Source organism: Rhineura floridana, chromosome 19 (assembly GCF_030035675.1).
Source record: "Rhineura floridana isolate rRhiFlo1 chromosome 19, rRhiFlo1.hap2, whole genome shotgun sequence".
NCBI lineage: Eukaryota > Metazoa > Chordata > Lepidosauria > Squamata > Rhineuridae > Rhineura > Rhineura floridana.
In genome coordinates this window covers 19,831,468-19,856,313 of record NC_084498.1, presented here as the reverse complement: position 1 = coordinate 19,856,313, position 24,846 = coordinate 19,831,468, and the positions used below count along the sequence as shown (strand labels likewise).

The 24,846-nt window shown below is 43.5% G+C and overlaps 1 protein-coding gene across 3 annotated transcripts in view; it reads left to right on the top strand.

The window, feature by feature from the left end:
• The first annotated feature begins 10,622 nt into the window (after window positions 1–10,622).
• The window catches only part of YPEL1 (yippee like 1), a 35,309-nt gene continuing 21,085 nt past the window's right edge, over window positions 10,623–24,846 (top strand). The window contains exons 1-2 of one of the 3 annotated variants that reach the window (XM_061602787.1): window positions 10,623–11,245; window positions 21,720–22,002. In XM_061602787.1, the coding sequence (XP_061458771.1) occupies window positions 21,886–22,002 (117 nt within the window). In that variant the 5' untranslated portion in view covers window positions 10,623–11,245; window positions 21,720–21,885. Of the gene's footprint in view, window positions 11,250–13,782; window positions 13,995–21,719; window positions 22,003–24,846 lie in introns of those variants that run through there. The other 2 variants (XM_061602788.1, XM_061602789.1) reach the window with 2 other exon arrangements.

Genomic DNA, 24,846 nt, shown 5'->3' with positions numbered 1-24,846 from the left:
GTAAGATAGTACTGTGCGTATATAGAATGAATGGGGAAGTTCTCATATTTGAAAAAAAGTTGCTCATTACATGTTAGACATTACATGGCAGGATATCTATTAGGGTTTTTCAAGACGCAAGTTGAAATTTGATCTCTTAATCGACCCAAATCCATTCTATGCTAAATAATAAACTACTGCTCTCTCTTTCTGCATCATGGAAATGCTATGGTCCACTACCTGTGAAGTTCAGTTTTAAGCCATGTACCAGATAACCCTATGCTCCATTTATGTTAAGGGAGAAGGAAATATGCTGCTTTCATGCTGGTGGAACAGCCACCATATCCTGTGCACTCTTTCCCTCTCCTCCCGGGCTAACGTCTCTTGGAAAATCCCGTAACACCAAACATCCTCTCAACATCCATGGAAATATTGTCAGCACCCACCATGTTAGGATTGTGTCAGTGACAGTGCCCACAGAGCAAGCTGAGAAACACATGCCAGTGAGTACCCCCAGTACACAATCTAGTGGCACAACCAGCAGTGCCCCTATTACTGCGAATTATCAAGTAGAGGATTGAATCCCTTTATAGTATCATTTTGGAACGTAATACACCAAGAAAGGACAGCCCAAACAATGAAACATGTCCATAGTTCCCTTTCCCCCTGACAACCCACATGACTAACCTCCCTCCCCCATTGCGGTTTTGCCTTGCTGGGTAACATCCCTGCAGACCTCATTATCCATCCCCCCCGAACCCTGCCCTGCTATAGCAGCAGCCATTCAACTTGTCCACCCTGAAAGCCCATCAAGCTTCCTGCTCCCCTCCCAGCCATAGGGCAGCTCAAGCCAGATCAAACTAGTGGGGGGGGGGGAATCTCTGTCTCCCACATCCTAGCAACAAAAATATGTGGTAAAATTAAAGCCTTTATCAAGTGGAAGAGATCCTAAAAGAAAGCGGCGTGGTGCTGCTAACCCGTTACTTGAATCCTGTGCCTTGGACAACAACATCATAATGGCAAGTATTGTGTCCCCTGTGCTTCTAGCTCCATGGTAAGAACATCTTCACCAGACTGTCACAGCTTGCAAGGGTCCAGGAGCCTGCCTGGAGGGAAAGCTGCTTAACAACCTCTAAAAACACGACCACCAAAGTTCACTAAAATAACTAGCCACCACCAAAGGCCTTCCTAAAAAGGATTGTCTTTACAACAGAAGACTATCAGAGAAGGAGAAAGGGGGAAATCTCTGGGTTAGGGATTCCAAAGTCTGGCTGTGCCTTTTTCAGATCATTTGAGGGGGGGGGCAAGAGCGGGAGGCATGAAGTTACCAGAACTATTTTTTAAAAATCATTTTGTTCTGCCTTCTTGAGAGAAAAAGCTGGAGGATGGATGTGTTCCTACCATATCCTACAAGCCTATCTATAGGAAGGACTTTGGGTCTATCTTTGAGCCCATCCTTTAGATGAAGAGCCCTCAAATTCTTCCTCCCCATCATTTTTGAGGGAAGCTGGCCTTACAAATCTTGCAGTGGGTCTTAAAAAGCTCTCTCCAAAGCTTATACCCTAGTTTTACAGGCTCTCCTCAAACAGAAAACTATTGCATCACTGGTGGCAAGATAGCCCCATGAAAAAGTCTACAATGAATGTGGCAATGTACCTGCTAAGCCACATGTAGGCCACAAACAGAATAGGGACTATAAACCTGTCACTCTTCAGATGTTGGAAGGCAACTCCCACCATCCTGGGCCATTGGACATGCTTCCTAGGAGTGAATAGACGTTGAATTCAACAACATTTGGAGGGCCACAAGTTCACCATCTCTGCTGTAGATCTGATTCTTATTCTTCCAAAGGATCAAGGAGTTTATGCCACAACTTTTCCAAGCATCCAGAGGTCAGAGATAACTATCCCAAGATTAATAGATCTGAGGACATTTAGGATGGAGATGTTAGCTTTTCCACAGTTCCAGATGAATCCCCAGGAGACTTAACTCCTATAGACAAAAGGATGCCTGCCTGCATTGCTACCAGACGCTCTAGTGGAAAAAAGAAGCTGCAGTGTGGAAATAATCACTGTGGAGATCTATTTTAAGCTGCTTACATTGCTTGTTTAGCTGGTTGTCACCAGCATGTGAACTGTGCAGATTACAATCACTCTTCCAGCTGCGGGAGTGGGTACTCTACATGCAAAACTGCATTTATTTATTTATTTATTACATTTCTACTCCACCTTTCTTTTCATGAAACCCAAGGCGGCTTACATATGGTTCTCAGGTGGTCTCCCATCCAGGTACTGACCAGATCTGACCCTGCTTAGCTTCAGGGAACTGGCCTTATGTGCCTTCAGACCACAGCCTGGGACCACTGTTGCTACCACCTTCTTAACTGGCTTTTCAGCCAGCCAGCCAGCCAGATACATTAATATAGTTCCTTGAAATGGATGAAAGTTCTCCACTTGGAATGGAAGTTTCTGAAGTCATGCAGGTCTCCTGACCAGCTCGAACATGCTTCCTTGAAGTTCAAAAAACCCCCCAAGTTGGTTCTGCTGCCTCCTCTCATGCTTCCAGCCACATGCTGGAGCCAAGGGGGCTGTAGAGGGGCAACCTGTGCCCCTCTTGATGTGAATACCAGCTCCCATCATCACTGACCATTGGCCCTGCTGATGGAAGCTGAAGTCCATCAACATCTGGAGAGCCACAGATGTTCCCCACCCCCTAACCAAGACCCTGGAAGAACGGAGGAGGAAGCAACCCAACATGAATTCCCCGAGGCCCTTGGCGTGATGAATCTCTGCAGGTAGGCACTATGGACAGGACCGCATGGCCCACTGCATCTGTGGGCAGCATCCTACCTTAGGAGGCATAGGGCAGACTATGTGGCACACACACTTCTGTCTTTTGACACCTCTCTGCCAGTCCATCTGCCACCCGAGGCGATGATCTCAGTCTGCCTAATAGTACGGCAGGTCTTGGAGATTACATTTGGACGGGGGGGGGGAGAGATCATACACTGCTTAGATGACTCGCAGAGCATCACTGTGGTGTTGACTTCTAGCCCGCTGGAACCTAGTCTATTTAGGTTACTGGGGCACTGCCCCACCAGCCTCATTCTGCCCCAAGCCAGTCCCCACCTGCCTACCTACAGCCAGTCCAGTGGGTGAGACTAGCTAGAAGCTTGCTCCTCCTTAGTCTCAGTGTTGCCCCTGTAGAACTTAGCAGGGAGGAGGATGGCAGCCAAACTAGAATGACTCGGCTCTGCCTGTCCTTGGCTCTAGCTCCACCCGCTGTTTGGGCTCCCTGCAACCCGCCACCAGCCACCACTGCTTCAAGCAGCTGAACCCCACATATGTATTCAAAATGAGGCTTCCAAATCATGCGCGCTTCTCCAACCTAAACCTTTTCCTCCACACTGGTGCAGAGCATTCTGGCTGGTCTAATTATATACTGTAATTATAGCTCTGCGTTTGTTGAAGCAGCCTTTGACACAACCAGGAACCTGTCTCTGAAGGATGGAGGAGAACACAGTTTCCTTAATTGGATGTCACAGCTTCACCTATCCTTGTAGCTGTTTCAGCAAGGAGCTGTTCACATTTAGAGGGGAAACAGATAGTTCTGTATTATGGGGGGGGGGCTCTTAAGCTTAGCATCTGTGAACAAAAGTATGCAAATGGCTGGCAGGCCATTGACCTCACCCTACTTCTTTCCTTGCATCCTAGGCCTCCTTCCTTTCTTTTTTTCTAAGGCAAATTCACACATTTTTGTCCCCATCCTGCTGTTGAATTTTTAAAAGGCAGCGTTGAAACTGAAGAGGAGGAAGCTGACAGTCAGGGCTACCCTCTGGACCGGTTTTAAGTAAGGCAATAGGCAGGCGGGGGCTGGCTGATGGTAGATTGAGGCTGGTGAAGCAGCACTGCATTTGCCCTGATGGGCCAGTCTCCTCTGGGTCTTGAAATCAGTAGCTCATTATGGAAATACTGGTTTGGCTGCCCTGCTTTTTTTTTAGAAAAAACTATTCCAGGATGGATCTCAGAGCAAGGTTATTTGTGATGGCTGCCTGGACAAGAAATAACATGGCTTGCAATGGCTGCCTGGGCAACAATTAATGTCGTGCTTCTCTGCAAGGAACAGAACCATCATTGCAGTCGCTGGGGATTTTGTAGCACCATTAGCTACAGGATGGCAACCCTCCCGCTCAGCTCTTGATGCACTAATTATATGTTTTAATTAGCTTTTTCCCCACTGCAGGCTGATGAGATGGGGGGGGGAGAAGAGAAAGGAATGAGTTTAATTTATGGGCCAGAGAGAATGATATAGAAAATCTGTTGCTGTGGTAGCCTGTTATCTTTGCAGTCTCTCAGCTGCAAATAGGAGATAGTCAATTTTTCACACAACGGAGAGCTTCATGAAGGAAGGGGGAAAAACTGAAAACACTCTTGGTTGTTTACAGGCTTGATTACCTAGAAGCCAGTCACACTGCGTTGTACGGATGGGCGAAATTTTATTCAGTTTCCCTTGAAAGCCAAATCCACAAATTCAGACTTTCCAAAACAACATGAGAACCAAAACACAACCATTCTTTGAAATTCGCTCTTACCTGAATTTTGCGATGCAGTTTTCCAATCAAATATGTTTACAAAAATGTATAAGTGGAAAGTGTGCATTAAAATGAATATAGTGAAAACATACAAAATATGTACATTCATCAGAACTGCATACAAAAATGTGTTTATTAGGAGAAATTTGCACCAAAATGCTGAAGAGTTTTCATGGGGATTTTTTAAAATTGCAAACTGCTGCAGAAGTGTGGATACCAAATTTAAGCTTGGAAAAATGAGAACCTCAGAGAACCCAAGTTGACAGATTCTTCCATCCCTACTCCCTCGCAAGTGTGTTTAGGATTGCAGCCTTAATTTCAGCTCTTTTGTGCTGCCATTTGCAGACAGGGCCTGTAGAGAAGTCACTCCTGTTATGACAGTGGAAGTGCACCCAGCAGTATAACCAGGGAACATGAGGCTCAAAGCAGCACCCAACGCCCAAGTCTGTCCCTGAAATTATTTGTGGAGGTGAGGAGAGAAATTGGGTTTAGAGGAAATGTAGAGCAAGGCATACTTTCTCAGAAGCCTCAAATATCAGTTTAGGGTCAGCATTCTCAGCTAAGCCCCCCCCCAGCAACCCACAGGAAGGTTTTTGTAGCTCTGTGGTAGAACATCTGCTTTGCATGCAGAAGGTCCCAGATTTGATCCCTTGCATCCCCTGGTACGGCAGGGAATGTCTCCTGCCTGAAACCCTGGAGAGCCACTGCCAGTCATTGGAGGTAACACTGAACTAGACAGACCAATCGTCTGTCTCAGTATAAGGCAGCTTCCTATGTTTTTATGTGCCTAGGTCAAAATGAAGCATTAGGAAGGCCAGTTTTGTCCACAGTTAGCAAAGAGCCAGGCATAATACCTGCCTCTCAAGAGCATCCAGAAAGAGCATATGCTCATTCCTAGACCATTGGCAGTTTTTTATTGTTGGTTACATGTGAGTTTATATCCTGCTTTTCCTCTCTAGAATGAAGATACACAAAGCAGCTAACACAGCAACATAAAACATCACAATAAAAACAATTGCTCAAATAAATAAATAAATACCACATTAGAAACTAATATACCCAGTAACAGCACATTAAAATGTTTGCTGTTTGTTGAGTTTGAGTGTGCACTTTTATCTCTTGCTGTTTTTCTCCACAGTTACAAGCCTCTTACCCCGCCTAAGTTTTCCAGTTTGTCACCTTGTGCATCTGTATGCGGACAAAATCAAAACCGCAAAATGCAGATAGTACTTTTAGGGTTTTTAGAAAAATGACAGCTCCAAAAATAATTACAGCAAAGAACTAAAACATGCTTAACTGGATTGAGAAAATATGGTCTATTGCAACAAAATTAACCTACTTTAAGAGAACTCATATAAATTAGCCACAGGGATTTATGAGGGAAAGGACTGTGTTCCTTATGTTTTAGAATTATAAATACCAAGACAATGTACAACCATACAATGCTTTTAATTTACTGGAACCTTCTAAAAATTAATTGCAAGTATTTCAGTATTATACTGTATTAACAATAAACTATCATTTTAAAAAAGAACTGCAAAATGCTTGATGCAATTTGGCAATCCCATTTTGTGTTTAAAGTGACGATTATTCGTAAGAGCACTATTATAAATCTTCTAGGGCTAAAACAACAACAACCCCAAAATAAAACAGTAATGTGGGAAGGACTTATACCAGCCTTCAGTACCTTCCAGATGTTTTGGACTACAACTCCCATCAGCCTCAGCAAGCATGGCCGTAGCACAGGATAATCTGAGATCTTGGAGAGCCTCACTGATTTCCTCCAAAAGCCTGGGAGAATAACTATGCTTTAACGTGGCAACAGAATCCCATTACAATCCTTGCCTCCAAGGAGGAGAATTCTATAGTCAGGTGCCATAACAGATGAGACTCTTGCCTGCATCCCTTCATTGAGACACTCTCACCAGTGGGACAATAAGGGTCAGCCACAGAGACCAGACTGATTGATAAATGAGGAGACACTGCAACAAGTAACTAGGTCCCAGCTCATTCAGGGCTCTAAAAATCAACATCACCTTAAATCAAACCCAGGAGACAGAGCAATGACTGTAAGTTTGCAGGAGCTGCCCAGGGTGCTGAACCTATTTTGGGAATAGATTTCAGCACCTTGGACAGCTTCTTGAAAGTTTGGGCTAAACCCTGAAGTGGATTCCACTGCCCCACTGCCATGGAGCCACCAGCCACCACTGCCTGGTTGTGAAAAATTACTTGTTGCCTACAATGATTTAAAGTTGAGAGCAGACAAAACAAAAACAAAAAAACCCACCAAATTCAGCCACAAGATGGAGCCATCATAATACCATATCTGTGTACAATGTCCTATTGCTATACTAAGCATGTTTGAATCATATGAAATGCATTGAGCTCAGGAGTTATTATTCCCAGGTTACAGATGGTTTGTCAATATTTTACAGAATTCCAGCTTGGAGAAAAAGGTAATTCCTTTCCCATTCAGACAATTAGGCCAGGCCCTTAGCTTTGTATGTCGGTTGAACCCACTCTGCAAGTCACAGGGCAGTTTACAAAAAATACAGTAATATAAATCACATTACACAATAAGCAAAAACATTTAAAAATTCTCAAAAATTACATAAATAATGAACAGAATTATAAAAATGACAATCTACCAGGCTCTAAAACCTTGACAAAAAGGTGAGTTTTTACCTGTTGTTTGAGAGAATATAAAGTTGGGGCAAGATGCACTTCAGTGGAGAGAGGTCATTCAAAAGATCCGGAGCCACCACCAAAAAGACTCTTGTACAGGCTCCCACATCTCATGTAACACAGGAACCACCAAGGAAGTTTCATTCATCTTAATGCACAGGCAGGTTGATATGGGAGAAAGCATTCTCTCAGATATTTCAACCCCAGGCCATTCTGGGCTTTAAATGTCAACCTAAGCACCTTGAATTGGGCCCGCAGTATTTATATGTCAACTTAGCACCTTGAATTGGGCCTGCAGTACAAGATTCTTAAGCTTTATCAAATGGATTATCATTAAATGGACTCCCTTTGGGATGAAAAGTGGGATATTAATTAATTAAATGTGAGCATAGCAATTTAGCACAGAAGAAATTTCACAAAGGTGTAAGATCCTTTCCCATGTTGAATTGTACATCCTCCTTCTGGAGACTGACTGTGTATGTGGCAGAGAGTGACATCATAAGTGCTCACAAGTAGGGCTTTTAAGTCATGTTCATTAACATACCTTCCCACAGTATAGGCATGTTGGGCCTGCCGTCAAGAGTTCCTATAAAGTTTTGCAGTGCACCGTGTGGGCACAGAACACCGTTGCTGTGAAGATTCCTAAAAATCAATATAAGGCAAGCTCTTTTAATTATGTCATATATGTGAAGATAAAGATGCATATAGAAAAGTAACTCTGTGCAACAGAGCCCAGATCACCAACCTGGGTGCAATGGTGCCTTTAAGGTCTTCACTTGTGCCCACAAAGGTGGTTACCCTTCCTTTCCTTGAAAAGTACATAGGGCTGAAGGAGGAAGTTAGAAGAGTGACACTCTTTCCCACTTCCTCTGTCCGCTCTATGTCCTTTTCAAGGCTCAGATTAATTCTAATCAAGTCTCCAGAGCAGATGGTGCCTATGGCACTTGCTCAAAAAAGTGCCCATGGGCCTAAAAACATTGTGAACTCTGCTATAGACAAATTCAGGCATACTGTAAATGGAGGCACTGTTTTTTAATCACATGAAATGCTTAGTTAATTTTTTTAATCACTCCAAGCACACGTTGACCAGTAGAGACAGGCAAAAGGTTTGGGGATTTGAGGTAATTTCAACCATCTATCAGTTCTGTTCTTCAAAGAGGCCTGGAGCAAACAGCATCTCAAAAAAGAAACCATTTTGTCCACCCCTTGGCTCCTAGCCATTGCATCATTCTAATGTCAGGCAGAACTCCTGCAGTCTATCCTGACTGCCTCTCTGAGTCATCACCCTGTGATAATCTTTCCAGCTAGGCTGCTAGTGGAAATAATCTGTGAACATAAAAATACAAGAAGAGCCCTGCTGGATCAGGCCAAAGGCCTATCTAATCAAGCATCCAGTTCTCACAGTAGCCAACCATATGCCCATGCGAAGCCCACAAGCAGGACCTGAGCAAAAAGCCCTCCTGTGGTTTCCAGCATAATGTCTCTGACAGTGGAGGCAGAGCCTAGCCATCACGACTAGTAACCATTGATGGCCGATAATATCCTCCATGATGGGCCACACATCAATCAGTAGCGGTGTGTAGCACTTTCTCTTGGTTAGAAAGCCATCTGACATTGCTGACTGATTTCTTGATTGGCTACAACCGTCTGAATTCTCCCACTGGAACTCCCAGCAACATCGGTCAAGACTCCAGAGAAAAATAATTAGGATTTACCTATTTTAGTAGAAATTCTCCCACTGATGCAAAGGGAAGTGCAGAGTAATCCCATATTATACCTGTTCTGCTCAGAAGTAAGTCCCATTGAGTCCCATGGGTCTTGCTCCAAGGTATGTTGGTACAGGGCTGCAGTCTTAATTTCTGAATAAACACACATAGGACAGCCTTGCAAAGTTGCCAGGTGGAACGCTTTTAACAGTGTGATCTTATGCTTATCCGCTCCAGAAGTAAGTCCTATTGTATCTAGCAGGGGCATAGTTAAACTGTGGAATTTGTTGCACGTTAACATATGATTAGAAAAATTCCTGGAGGATCAGGCTATCAATGGCTACTAGCCATTATGGTTAGTTTTTTTCCTCCATGGTCGGTGGCAGTATGCTTCCCAATACCAGTTGTTGGAAACTGCAGGAGGGGATAGCGCTCCTGCACTCACGTCTTGCTTGGGGGCTTCCAAAGGGTATCTGGCGGGTCACCATGAGAACAGGATCATGGACTAGATGGGTTTTTGGATTGATCCAGCACGCTCTTTCGTTCTTTTGTGGACTGTAGTCCCCTTCATCAAATGCAAGAAGCGCTAGCCTAAACTGCAGGTACCACCATACACACAGTGGGGGGCATCGTTGACCTGTAATCAGCAAGATCCAAAGGAAATGAAATGCAGAGTGTTAATTATTTCAAAAGCAGCCAGCCCCAAAGCAGTTGGGGATAACACAGACATCCTGCCATTAGTTAGCAATGATGCATTTGCTTTGTTATGATCGTCTCTCACATTCTCCTTGTGACTAATAGCTAGTTTTAAAAGATTTCGACAGTGGAAGCTGGCTGATCATTGCAGATGGGGTACTGCCCCACCTACCTCAGCCTGCCCTCAGCCAGCCTCCATCTTCCTGCCTTTTTACTCACAACCAGTCCAGGAGTGACAGTCCCTGCCCGTCAGCCTCTTCCTCCTCCTCACTCACTGTTGCTGCTGGACAACTCAGCAGGGAGGATGGGAACAAAAGAATTACTTGGCTCTGCCTGTCATTGGCTCCAGCTCTACCTACTGTTGGGCTCCCTGCCTTCCACCCCACCAGTCCCACCACTAGCTTTAGCCTTCCACTACCCCTTTGCAACAACTGCAGCGGGTTGTATTCAGTCCTACTCATATTAACGGGCAGGGCTGACGGAGGTTCATTCATTCCAGTGGGTCTACTCTTCAGCAGAACCGAGTGGCAGGCTGCCCAACGTGCTTTTAGCAAGGAACGAGGCAGAGCGGTGCTGTGTTGCGATTGGCTGACTGCAGCAACAACGTTGTACCACGGTTATTTGTTTGTTTATTATTCAATAGCCACAAACAAGCGCCCTTCCCCTTCCCAGCAGCCACGGCGGCTCTGATTTTAACGGCAGCGCAGACTCCTGCGTCCACACAGCCGCGTATGCGCGCCTTACCTGAAGTACGGGCGCGAGCGAGGGGAGGAGGCGAAGCAAAAAGAGGGCGGGAAAACAGAAGCCCGTTTTTTTTCAACGGCAGAGCGCGCGCCTTGCCTGACGTGCGGGAGGGCACGAGCTGAGCCAGAGAAACACGAGTCACATGTTTAGCGGCGCGGCGCAGGCACGCTGAGCGTGTGCGCGACTTTATCTTGCCTTGCCTGAAGGGGGCGGGGCAGAGAGAGAGAGAGAGAGAGAGAGAGAGAGAGGGGGGAGTCAAAACAACGAACTCGTTTGTTTTTAACGGCAGCGCTTAAGCCTGGCTCCTAACTGCGCCTGCGCGCCTTGCCTGACGAGCGCGAGCTGGAGGGGGGGGAAGGAAAGCGACGCGCGAGGGAAAGACAGGAGCTCGTCGCGTTGTTTTGTGTGGACGGCCGCGCGCCCGCGCAACCCAAGGGGGTGGGGAAACCCGAGAGTCTCCGCAAAACAAAGCCAAACGGGGAAATCGCGAGAAAAGCAGCGCGCGCGGTGGCCGTCGGCGTGCGGCACAAACAAGAGCGCTAACTGATATTAATGCCGCTGCGAAGGACGGCTGTAGGAACGGCAGGATGACTCCTCGGCCGCTTCCCGAACCTGAGGAGAGCGGGGGAAAGCGGCTCGGGGGCGGCGTCGGCATGAGCAGCAGCGGTGGGCGCTTTCTATGACCCCCTCCCGAAAACAACCTCACAAGCACAGCCCGCTCCCTGCCTCGGGGTGGGCCGTGGTCGTTGAGGAGGAGACGACGACGCTCCCACCGACCCCCAGCCTTCCCTTGGCGCGTGTGGGAAGGACTGCCACCCCCCCGCAACCAAGAACCACCACCGCAGTAGGTAGTCACTCCACACATCCCACTTTGTACTTTTTTTGTCTGCTGAGGCGAGAAAAGAAAGAGGAGGGGCACCTGGGGTGTATGGATCTGCGCCCTACACCCCCCCAGTGTCTTCCCATCCCATTCCCATACACCTGATGGTTGGAGATCTAGCTCGGGGGGGCGTTGATAGGAGGGGGAGGACCTACTTCGAATTTTGATGGGGGGCAGAGTTGCGATTGGGCTTCTTTTCTCCCCCCTCCCCAGAACTCGTGATATAGTTGGAGGTATTGGGGGGGGATAAAGACTCCTGCTTGCCTCTGCTTTACCCCATTTTTGTGTGTGATTTTCTACACGTGGAAGGTGATGTCAATCAGGAGATATGATCAGGGTTCGTGCATTCTTTCCCAATTCTGGCCTGTGCATCAGCCTTTACTGTTTACATCATTTTATTCTCAGTTCACCTCATCAACCATTACTTGCCTCAAGCATTGCATACGTTCTTTAAATTGTTTTAATATTAGCATTCCTACAACATCATTAAGCTGATGCAAATATATATTATGTGGCTTTAAAGATATTTTCTAAGTTGCTTTAAGATGCTGTAGTCTCAAGCTACCTTTTGTTTTATTTCTGTTAGTAAACTATCTGTAAATGTTTTCTCAGCGGTTTACGTCAATAAACCGATGTATTTGTTTCAGTTACAGTCTGGGTTTACTGTGGTCATGCTTTACTCCTCATTCCACTGGGTTGCTGTTGAGCAAACTGAACCAGGATTGAAGGATCCAGTGGGGGTGGGTGCATAGGCCAGAATTTGGCATGGCAAGCATAAGCCCTAATTAGATTTCCTGATTAACAGGTGGCAGGGTATTAATTGTCTCTCCCTCCCAAGTTCATTATCTTACTGGCCATGGGTTGAATCCAACATGGGACCTACACAGACTAGGCCCATTGAAATGAATGGATACAGCTAACTTAGATGTATTCATTTTGGTGGGTCTGCTCCAAGTAGGATTAGCATTGGATACACCCCTTCTTATATCCTGGAAGTTCAGGGGGCACTTATAGAAATTTCACAAAACTATATTTATTATTTAGCCACCTTGGTAAGGTTCTATAAAGGCAGGATTCAAAAAGTTTTGTATCCTGCCTTTATATAAGTTGTCAGAGGTGGCTAAAAAGATTTCAAAACATCAATGGTGCAATCCCAGTGTGTATCTCCCACTGGAGTTCAGTGGGGTTTACTTCAAGGTAAGTATGTTTATTAGGATTGTAACATAAGAAGACAATTGCGATGTGCCTTCAAGTCAATTACAAGTTATGGCTACCCTATGAATCAGTGACAATAGTAACGGTAATTTACAAGGACAGGATAACAGGTAACATTCTGATAATAAGCTGCTTACAAACAAAATCGTTAGAAAAATAATTCAAAAACAGAGCAGATTCAGTACTTTTTAAAAATTGCTCTGGGTATTGATTTTATAATAATTGCAGTGTTTATGTTACATTGTATCCTGTGGGCTTAGGCGACTTAGAGTAATTTCAACAGCATCTGTCTGTCCTCTTGGAACCTTTTGAAGGTGGGGGATGAGAATTTTAATATTCTACTCTGTTTGGCTTGAGGAGGAATACTTTTAAAAATGAAATTATTCTTTCTTGATGCATTTAGTTTTCCGCCAGTAATAATATAGCCCTCAAACTAGCCCTGTGGTGCAATATTTATTTTACTTGGGTTTGTTTGGCGTCCTGGCCCGGCCTTGAATGTTCAGAAAGGCTAAAACCAATATTAGTCACGTGTGGGTCCTATGGCTCTCAAAAGGGCCCACCATTAAAAATAAATCCTGAAAAAAGAAAAGCAACCTCCCACAAGTGGAGGGAAAGAAGAGTTGCTTTTCTGTTGACTGGTGAGAAAGGAATTTAGTGAAGGGCTGGTCAGAGAGGCTGGCTACAGGAACTCCATGTTTACAGTTTTTCTTAATTGGGAAGCCCAGCTCCTTGATGGGATGGATATAGTTATGCGGTCTGCAGAGGCTCAGAAGTACTGGGAGTTTGCATAAGCCGTCCAATAACATGCAAACCTTACTGCTTTGTATGTTCCAGCGTTTTTCTGATTCAAATTGAAGCCTCCCTTTGCATAGACACGCACAGGCTCATCGGAGCTGACTAGGAAAGGAGTTGGGGTGGGGGAGGAGTGGATTTGCACGTGGAGGCAAAAGGGGGCACAATCGCTTCCATGGGGTTGAGGTGTGTGTGTGTAGGTGGGTTTAGAAAGAAATTATATTGCCGGATGGGTTGTTCTGAACGTGTTACTGGGAGGGGAAGAGCGCTTGTCCCATCCCGTTCTCTAACTTACCGTGTGCCTTGGTGATTTGATGTCCTTCCCCCCCCTTGCCCCCATGTTTTTGGGCTGTGCACCACAAGGGCGGTATGTTTTTCTCTCTCTTCCCTCCCCGCCCCCATTCCCCGATCATGCCTTCGCAGACATTGCAGGCGGTTCTTCAGCCTGCTATCTGGGGCAGTAGAACAGTAAACATCTCGGGGTCGCTTTCGTGTCACGCCGCCTCCGCCGCCAGCTCTTTGTCGGGTTGGAGCGCGCGGGGGGGGCGTTTTGTTTGCTGCTCAGATTCGCACGTTTTCCTCTGACGACCGTGCAGAGCGGCGACGGGGGGGGTGCCCATACGTGCCGCCCCTTCTGCAGCTTCCTGCGGCTTGGGAGCCTGCTGCTAGGCTGCCCTTCCATGGCTCGACCAAGTCAGCCCCAGAGGTAAAGCGGTTTGGTTCTGCTTTGTGTTTCACTGCATGCTGGCTAGCTCTTTCTTTCTTTCTCGCCCACCTTCGAGGCTTTTGCGTCTCCCGATCGCTCCCTGCCGTTGATGTCGCCGCAGAAACGGGACGTTGCCTTCCCGCCCCTTTCTCTTCCGCTGGTTCTCGGGCTGATCGGAATTCGGGAGGCGAGGGATGCGGTACATAACCTTTTCTAGTTCAAGCGGGATGGCCCTCAGGTTGGACAGGGAAATGGAGGGAGCAGAACTGGTTGATCCGGGAAAGGTCGAAGCCAGAGCGGCTCTCGGCAAGTTAGCGCCGCTCCTGCTGGGGTTGTGGATAAACAGTGTCCGCAAGTGAGCGGCTTGCAGCAGCCGACGACCTTTTGTTGTCATCCGGCGGGGCGCGGACTGGCTAGGGCAGGGGCCGCCGGCGGCGGCGGCTACTGCTGCTGTTGGGGGGAGACTGTCGTCTGGGTCGAAGCTGCTGCACGTCCCTTCATTTCCCCGCGCCCCCGGTGCTGGGCAATCCACAGCAGACCCGAGGTGCCTCTTTGTTTTTTGGAAGGTTGCTTCTTGCAAGGCCCCTAAGAAAAATTGCCTTTTCCTCAAGACTCCGAACCATTGTTTTCTTCTCTCCACAGGAAGAAGTGGCCAAAGAAAGGGTGGGAGGAGGAGATGGCTTGGTTGAAATCAAAACAGGCAGTGGATTTGTGCTCTGGGGTCCCCATGTGTGGTGGCTTAATGTTGAATTGATTGGTAAACTCCTTCTAGCCCAGGAAAGCAAATATCAAATATTTATTTTGGCATTGTTTGAAGCTTAGTAAGGGTGCCAGCCATTAAGCGTTCAATATATTTTGAGGGGATGTGTGTTCACAGAAAGCACATGAGCACTGTCTGCAGTAGATCCCTGTTTTTTTTTTATGCCTGAGGAGATCTTGACTGTCTATATAGGGGATGCAGTCTAGATTGCTGGTGATTCAGAAAGGTTCTTTACAGTTAACTGACCATGGGAAGTTCAAACAGGAAAACCGTTTGATCAGTTGCTCTAGCTGAAGCTCTTGGTTATTATTAATAGGAGAGGGAAACAACTTTGCTTCAAGTAAAATGAACAATGAACCCACCACATTTTATGTGTCTAACATAGTAAATCTTTGGGGTCTTAAGTTTAGCAAACAGCTGTGCATGTCTTCTCAGAATAAATTCCACTGTGCTCAGTGCAGCTTACTCTCAGGTAGTGTGCATAGGGTTACAACTCTAATTGCTGTAGTTCATATTTACCTGATGCCCTTGACAGTGAAATTAAGGCTTGTCATAGTACAAAACATCTATAAATGCCTTGTATGAAATAGCTTGGAAAATGCTATATAGTAGAATTAAATTACCTGTTGCTTGCATTATTGGCAAATTTGTGGCTCTCTTAATAGTCTGTAGATCTGTTGTATGCAGATCTTGTCCTATTGCAGCTAACATGCTTAAATATTTGTTTATACATCCGGGTATGGAGCTAGGACAGCCCACGATGTTTAAGATTGGCTGCTGCTTGACTACTAAGATTAAGCTTTCCTTCAAATGATGTCATGCTGGTAGATGGAACAGCTAACATTGCATGATGAATTGTAATATCACATGAAAAATCACACCTATTTATGCATCTAATAAAATTGGTGGACTATTCATGTGGGGGTAGCAAAAGCATCATGTAAATGAAACCTGTCAAAAACATCTAGAATGGATTTTTGAAAAACTGTTTATTCAGACGTTTGAACATTTTCCCCACGTGGGTTTCAGCACAGAATATTAGATTTGTACAGTATGCCCTCCAGTGTATTTAGAATTTTAGGAGACTAACATGTTGATGGCTTTTTAAAGCATTTTTATTATGAAAAGGAGAAAAATTGATTGACAATCTGCTTTGCTTACACTTTAACATGGTGGACATAGTTTAGTAAACTGAGGCTTATTCTCATACGTGTTTTGGTTTTGTAACTCTGTAAACCTCAGTCCTGCTAATGCCCCCCCCTTTTTTTCTGTGTGGGTGGTGCTGTTTTGGTTTTAGTAGGTATGGTAATTCATGTGGACTCTGCTTCAAGGAAACTTGACACATATTTAGGCTGTTGCCAAAATAGCATGGAGATTTACTTTGCATCTTGTGAAGAAATACACTTCTGCTCATTGGTTACCAGCCCTTGCTTAAAAAAAATAGTCTCCTTTTTTCAAAATAGTCTCCTCCTTACCAGCCCTGTAGTCAGCCTTCCTTGTTAGGTAGAACAGCCACATTTCTAAGTGGGGCATGGAGGGTGGGGAGAGGCATATAGCACCAGCCAATCCCCTCCTCACTGCTGGAGAGGGTGTGAGGGCCAGGCCAGGGGAAGGGAAAGGCTGTGACCTTCTCTGTCACTCCTCCTCCATCCAGAGAGTGTGTTAACTTACATGAATGAAGCTTAGTCTGTTGAATTATCTCACCCTTTTCTGAGAGATCCCCAGGAATACCAGACTCAAAAGCTTGCTTATAGCTACAGCCCCCTTTCACCTGCGGTCTGCCCCTGTGTTCTGAGTCTTCATGAACTGAACTGCCTTGGTAAGACAGTGAGCTCCTGAGCTTGGCTTTGATGCTGCACTACGTATCTCAGTTTTAGATTCCACCTGAAAAACAATCTTATCTATACTACCAGTTTAGGGAAGGCCAGAGAGAAAGAAAAATACTATAGGGTGTGTTTGTTAACTCCTTCTTGAGAGCCCCTCCTTCTAGTCTTGTTCCTGGTCTTTAGATATTCCTTCCTGTTGAACAATCAAGTGAAAGCTTTTTAACTGGCTGCTATATAAAGGACGATTGGAAGCAATTGGAAACTAATTGTGGAAAGCAATTGGATTTTTTTTTAATGGTTGCTGGGTTGATTTTTCTGTCCAGGAGCTCTGAAAAGGGCTCATGCTAAACTTTACATATTGGGGAAATCAGAAATTAGGCCTGGGTTACAGCCTAGGTGTCCAGCCTGCCAGCTAACTGTAGTGTACACAGCAATATTTCTGTTCCTCTAGGGCTGTCTTCATCCTTTGCCATCAGGTAATCAAGAAAAGGAAGGGGGGAAAGCAACTATGATTTTGAGTATAGTGAGTGCTTTAAAGAGTAAAGGGTAGCTATTTTTTCAGATCACTTTAAGTTATGTCTTTATTTCACTATATCTTTCTTTATTTCACTCTTTAGCAATGAACACCCAATTCTAATTATAACTGCAGAATAAGCAAACTCTTACTTCTTATTGCAGGCAAACAAACATGCTTCTTTATTGCTGGCTGGGTATACAGCACAACTGAAAAGCAGAGCAAAGTCCCAAGGGGTGGAGTCTAACTCTAGCCTATAATACAAAGTTCTAATACTAACTCTTCAAGGGTCATGTTAGTAGACGGACTGTTTATTTCAGGTTAACTTAAGTAATTATAGGGTGGTCATGAAAAATCTACCCTCAGTCAGGGAAAGTCTTGAGCGAGCAGAGTTTTGGAGGCTCTTCCAGATGAGGCTTTGTTGTGCACTTGCCCTGCCTTATTCAAAGGGTCCTATAGTTCATATTTGCACCTGTTCTTAAACAAGCTGTGATTCTTTAAATTGCACCTGTTCTTAAACAAGCTGTCATTCTTTAAATGGAGCTTGTCATTGTCTGTCATGTCACAAATTAAAAAGATAATTTCCCCCCAAATGTCCTGGGATGGTGGTGCCCTCACCTGGCTACAGGCCTGTTCCCTACTACATGTGCATAGACAGCCAAATAGAAATCTTCAACTTCATAATTGCTCTCTTAAGCCTGTAGTGCTAAAAGTATTTACAAATCATGTAGTGCTAAAAGCATATAGACTGCATGACCAGTGGTTTTGGATTATGCTCCCAGGTTAGTAAAGATTCTTATGTAGTAGCAAAGTTATATGTTTTAACTACATCAGACTTAAGGGAGAAGTTGAAGACTTTATTCAATAATCAGTTATTTAAATTGACCCTTTTACATGGTGATAGCGTTTTAAATGTTACACCCTAATAATCCCCTGCAATGTTTCTCAAACTTTATGTCCTGCTGAGGAACACATGCATGCTACAGAAGATTCTCTTTGGCATCACTCGGATGTATATAGTCCTCGTGAACCTCACTGTGCCCCTGCATCTATCAAGACTGCACTCTAAAATACGTAAAGTGCTTTCCTGTAAGTTGTGCATCGCAGGGAAAGTTCAGCAATAGAGGGGAGGCTGTCTTTATGGAGACATATTTCCTGTTGTACTTCAAAAGAAAGACTGCCAAGATGACTTGTGCTTTTGGTTTAAACGCATTCAGGAAGAGTTTTCATACATGCAAAATAAACATCCCATATTTTTATTCATCCAAATATTTAAAATCAAACAAGGGAGGAGAAATCAAGAGGAAATGGTGGTATTTAGAGTAGCCTGATGGTGTTGCAATCTTACGTAAGCAAACCTCATAAAGATGAAGTAAAGTTTGTTCCTTCTAACCAGCATTTGTGGTTCATTTCAAATCTTGCAAATATTACAGTAGTAGTCCTTTACTTCTGAGTAAGCATGCATAGGATTGGACTGTAAGCTATGTCTTAGTCTGGGTTTGGATTCATTTGGGATGGCTAACTGCAAATTAACATGTACTCTACTGCTGTAGAGAAATGTTTAAAAGGCTGGACAAGCTGCTGCCAATAAAATTAAATGTACAGAGTCTCCAAAATCAATGTGACTAATCTGTACCAGCTGTTCTGGTGGTAGGCAAGAGAAGCCATCACACTCACTAATAATGGAATCAGTTAAGTGCCAGCTCTTATGTAGCCAAAATGGCACCATCTACAAACAAGAGGGAAGTAAGTAAGCTTGGGGGAGTACAAACATGTTTACGAAGAAAATCATATGGGTGTTTGTGGCTGATCATGGGGGGAAGTCTTTTCCTACTGGAGGAAGGATAGGCTGCAATCATTCAGGCTGAACTTTTTTAATAACCGCTAGGCTGTTTGATTATAGGCATGCGGAGTGTCTAAAACGTACTCACAAGCAGCCCCCTCCTTTAAGGGGTGCTGGGAAGAATCTGGTGAACCGTGTTTCTGAAGCAGACATACTGGGTCTGGTCTGCCTGGACCAATGCAAGGATTATGTCAGGGATTCACTATGGAAGCTGTGCATTGCTGAATTCCCACTCATACAGATTAGCGTATGAGAGGGTCCTCAGGCTGCCTGTCATCTTTAAAAAATAATTTCAGCCACCTAAGAGTAACTAGCTAGCATGTGGGGCTCCTGCCAATGCACACATTGAAATCAATGTAGCAAGTATCTCTGGGAGTGATGGGTCTTGAAAATGCTGTTCTTGGGGGGGGGGTGTACATGTTTTATGTACATTTTACATAGGTTTAGGGGGGAACTAAATGTAAAATTCCACCTGAGAGTGATGACACGTCATCAAGACCAGTCACTCCCAGTACGATTTGCAACACTGATTTCAACATATACATCAAGAGGAGCTCCATGTGCTAGCTAGCTGCTCCTAGGTGGCTGAAATTCTAAAGGAAACAGACAAGTAGTCCTTGGACCACCTCATAAGTGTTTTTTCTTAATGTTAAAATTCTGTGTGGATTTTTAATTAATTATATGAACTTGTCATTAAGCCCACAAGGAACAAGGATGGAATGGACTTTAGTCCCGTTGTGTGACGAGCCATCCCTGGGTCTTGTTCCTGGGTCAGCCCTAGTTTAAGCCCAGCTCTAGAAACAGTAAAACATAAGGTAGCTTAATAACCATGTGATCTAGCACATGAGGAAGATTCTTGTCAGATTCTTGAATTATTAAATTAATTTTGAGAGTTGCCTTTTAGGCATGCTGGGATTGATTGCCTCATGTTGACTTCCTAGATCTACTACAGAGTACAGCCTTGCCATTGGTTACATGTTAGTAAGGCTAATTAATTTCAGGGATCTTTGTGAATCTGACATTGAATTATATAGCTATATTGTCCAAAGACTGAATTCTTGCCTCCCCTTCCCATTTATCTTGTTATGGGAATTATTTGGTTACCACTGTGTTTGAATAATTAACTAGAGGTTGAGATTGGACACTGTAACTAACCAGACCCAAGCCACAAATTAAGCTTCCAAATATTAATCAGAAACAATATGGTTTAGAGATGTTTACTATTGTCTTCGTTTTTCTCAGCATCCAAGTTCATAATTTCATTTCCATCTCTGTGGGGGAATAGCCTCTGGAGATGGAGTGACAGCCATAACGATTTATAACACTTTAATGTCAATTCAGACATGGCATCTAACCATGGCTTACAAACCCACTTCAAACCAATTCTTTTCTTTTTCTCTTTTGTTTTTTGGTTTGCCATCAGTAGGCATGGTTTTTCAGTTCAAACATCCTGGCATAGTTAATCTTCCTTAACCATGGTTTGACAAGATGTCTAAATTGAGCCCTTGCATTTGTGTCTGCAAAGTCTCTTTCTCTAGGCCAACATACAGCCTTAAATATTTGGGTTAGATGGAGAACTATAAATCTGATCACCTTAAGTACTACTTAAACTGAAACTTCAGCAAAGCATATAGTTACATATATTCAAAATGTATGGTTCCTCTCTCTTTTAAAATGTGCAGTTCTTAAAAGGCAACAAGCTACTTGAAAAGGAAGCTGTGAGTGGTGGTGCAAACATTTTTTAATGATGTATCTTTAATTGCTGTCCCCTGTTTTTAATTGCTGTTTCTAACAGCATAATATATGGGGTTGACTACAGTCCCTGGCCACACCACCGTCTTTGTGCTATTCTAATGGGTGTCCATCATCCATGGGGTGATAATCTCTGCCATGCATCTCCACACTGCTCCTTTTGAGTGGCATTCTTATAGAAAGCTGTTTGAAGAGGTTACGCTATGCAGTTCTAAATCCAGATGTTCCAATATATTTTATTAGACTTTGGCTGTGTGTTAATATGATAAATTATAGTTTGTTGTAATAGAAATGAGCCAAGGTGATCTTGGGCATATACCCCCCCCCCAAAGAAACCTGGAAACTGTAGTTTAAGGGTGCTGGAAATTGTAGCTGTGTGAGAGGTAAACAATAGTCCCCAGGATTCCTTGGAGGAAGGCATGTGCTATAAATGTATGGTGTGTATGCAGCCCAAGGTTCACATGTTCTCAGTCTTCACCTTCAGTGTGGTTGTGAGCTGCTTTGTTTAATCCAAATCACAGTTGTCAGTTTAAGCTTAACTGTGGTTTGTTTGAAAGAAAACTTCAGAATGGGCTTATTTTATGGAGAACCAGTGGGCAGACGTGGTTGCGCTATTCAGGAACTATTTTCTGTTGGCTGAGCGAAATGTTAGATATGCTTGTTTTTTGTTCGTCTAACTTGGTTGCACTGCCCTTGAGGTCCCAATGCTGGCCTTTGGACACTGCTATCTGGTGCACTGTTTTCCCATGTCACGAAGAAAATATACATGCACAATCCTTGTTCAGATCCCTTTTGGTTGGGAGACCCTCAATATTTTAATGCAATGGTATGACTCTCTCACTTAGGATTCCATGGCACATGCATGCAGGCGCACCCTACTTAATATAGGAATCAACCATGCATGTACCTAATGTGCACATTCTACTGTAATCTTACCCTAATGGTGAGATGGACAAGTTAAATGCTTGTTTAGAAATGTGTAATGTAAAAAGTCTTGAAGTGGCTTACATATTTTTTTCTTTTGTTGCAGGTTTTGACTGTTTCTTCTGTGGCGTCTGTGTGGAAAGTGCCACACACACTCCAGAACAACAACGGCTTTTGCTTGTATTTTCCAGTGTTTCTTTTGTCAGCAAGTTCAGCAAAGTTGTAACACTTCAAGTGCCAGCCCCGATCAGAGTGAGGAACCAGCAACTGAGATGGTAAAAATGACAAAATCCAAAACGTTCCAGGCTTACCTGCCAAACTGTCATCGAACTTACAGCTGTATCCACTGCAGAGCCCATCTAGCCAATCATGATGAACTAATTTCCAAGGCAAGTGGCCTGTCTCTAGACCCATGAGTGCTTGACCTAATGCCTGTTTGTAAACCATTCTAAATGTCTTAATGAGACAAAAAGATATACCAAAAAAGATACACCGTGGGTTTGGGGGCTCTATTTGCATAAGAATGTACATAATATATTTCCAGATTACATTCTGTTTGTGTCTAGGTGCTACTTCTTGAGGTGTGTTTGTTCTCTCCTAAGGCCAGGAACTATGTGTAATTGGCATTTTAAAAGAAAAAGTGCTGTTGAAGTGAAGCACGTTGATCAGGGTCATGCTCGCTTCAGGTAATGTGACTAATTTCAAATTGTTTTAGAGTTGCAAAAATTAGTGGCATATGCCATGTAACCTATGCTATATTCTTAATATTCAAATATAGACGATCTAGTTGTGTGCAGACTTGAAAGCAATCTAAACAATCTAGCCATCTATTTGAAGCAAATAGTTTTTTTTAAAATTATTTTTTAAAATAATAATGTAGACTTTCATTGCAGAGAAAGTGTACCTGGTCAGCAGGAAAAAACAACAGGGATGATTTTCTTTATATATGTTCTGCAGCTAGGGATTCTCTGACCTATTGAGTAAGGGCATTCCTGAAGTGACAAAGCATGCTTTTCAATACCATTTTCTGTTTCATTCCTTGTTTTTCCTCTCCTTTATTCATTCTTTTGAAGGACTTTTGGTAACAACTTTGAATCAAGGTCCTTCTATGAGGTCTATCTATGTATGAAGAAACCTCTCATCAGGCAGTTTTCCCAACTCCTGTGCAAAGATTTAAGGGAGTTTCTGTGCCCCAAGCTCATTTTCATATTCACTCTTTGCCTGTTTCTTCTCTCTTGCGTTGAGAAGAATTTTGGGCCTCAGGAAGAGAATTATTCTAATATGATTCAGATTTTCCTTCATAGCAATGTAATCTACCATGATTGATATATGTTGCAGTGTACAACATATGAAGAATATGCATAACGGGGAGGGGGGAGCAAGAAAAATGCTGACTTCCTTGTTTTCAGTGTCACTGACTCCCTGCCCCCGGTTGATTTGTATCAAAGTTAGGGAAATAATATTTTAAACAAAAATTGTTCTGTAAACAAACATCAAGTAATTTTATACTTGTTTGCTAAAAATAGTCTTGTCTCCTTAGATAAGGCATTTCAGAGTTTTGAATAAATAACCAAACATAGACAAATTGTCAGTCTGAAAACATTTTTTAACATCCATCTTCTTGAATTGTTACAAGTTCAGTATACTGTGGCTGATAATCTATGTCTCATACATTTGTGGGAGATGGAGTCATATAACTGTAAAATATGCCTGATAATTAAATACTGTACTTAAATAGGTTGCTTAGGTTAATTGATATAGTTTTAGATGATAGTGAGAACTGAGGTATTCAGCTACAGTTACAAATTTTATCAGTGTCTAGATTTCCTAATTGGGTATTTTCATGGGTCTGATGGAATGAGAATTGAATACATAGCAATAATTTAAAGGTGTAAAACATAGAATGTGCTTGTTTCAAAAATGAGCACTACAGTGCAATTAGTTGGTTCACGGTTGCTCTTAAAATAAATCCAAAAACTTCCAAGGCTTGCAAACTACACAGTGGTATGTGACTCATACCGCTGCAAAGGTGGGAAGAAGTTATGATTTCCAGTTATGTTTTGTAACCCACCCATTCAAGTGCTCATCCTAAATTCCAGTTTCTTCCAGCAGTAGATCTTGGAGAGCAGATTTCTTATGAATGTACATGATAGCAGCAACATATTAGGTAATCTTCAAAGAGAACTTTAGCACCATAAGTTCAATCATCCTCATGCACTGACTTACTGAAACTAAGTTCACTATCTGCATCGGTGTGTTTATATGTTTATAGTTTGTACATAAATTGCAACAGCTGGTGGCTGATGGAAATAAATATCTGTCTTATTGTGATATTTTGACTGTGTTGTATACAAATTATGTAAAGAGGGAGTGCGGCGCCTTAAGAATCTGATGTTACTAACTTGACTTTGTTTCCCTCACCCCCCAGCCCTGCCACAGGCTATTTGCCTAACATGAGTGGCAGTTCAGGGCATAATGGATAGGCACAATTTGTATCTCCCCCCCCCCCGGTATTTAACTGCAAGGCTGTTCACCTTGCTGATGTATGTTGAATGTAGGAATATTTTATTTATTTATTCGATTTCTTAGTCGCTCATCTGGCTGGCTACCCAGCCACTCTGAGCAACGTAGAAGGAAATGTTAATACCTCTCAAACAAATTAAATGAATCACAGGTGCTATTTCTCTGAAAAAAAACTTAAGTTGTACAAGAGCTAGCAATATCCTTAAGCCTGAGTACTGTAAGCAAAAAAAAATAAATCTCCCTATGGCCGTGAGCCACAAATTCTTAGGCATAATCTAACCTTTTGCTACACATTAGTATTTTGACATATGTTTTTTCAGGCCCAGGCAGCTCATATTTAAATTTCTTGCTAAGCTATGAGGCATAATGTTAGTTAAAATAGATAGTGTAACTTTCTCTGAACTCTTCTGCCAGAGTGGGAATGCAGTCTAAATGGATAATATTTTATAGCCATTTTTATGTGTCTGTTCGAATACCTATTTGATGTCTGCATTCCCCTGTGGCCTGTTAGTTAGCAGTGATGATGAATTAAGGAGTTTCATTCCAAGTAATGTGTCTCTGGGGAGTCCAGGAAGGTGCTTTTATAGGATTACACTACATATTAGTGTGGTTTCTAGCATGTAATCGATAGCTATTGCAGAGTCCCGTCTTCTACTGCACAAATGCACACGTAGTGCCAATTCTGGGAAATACATGAAGGCTGTGAGTTA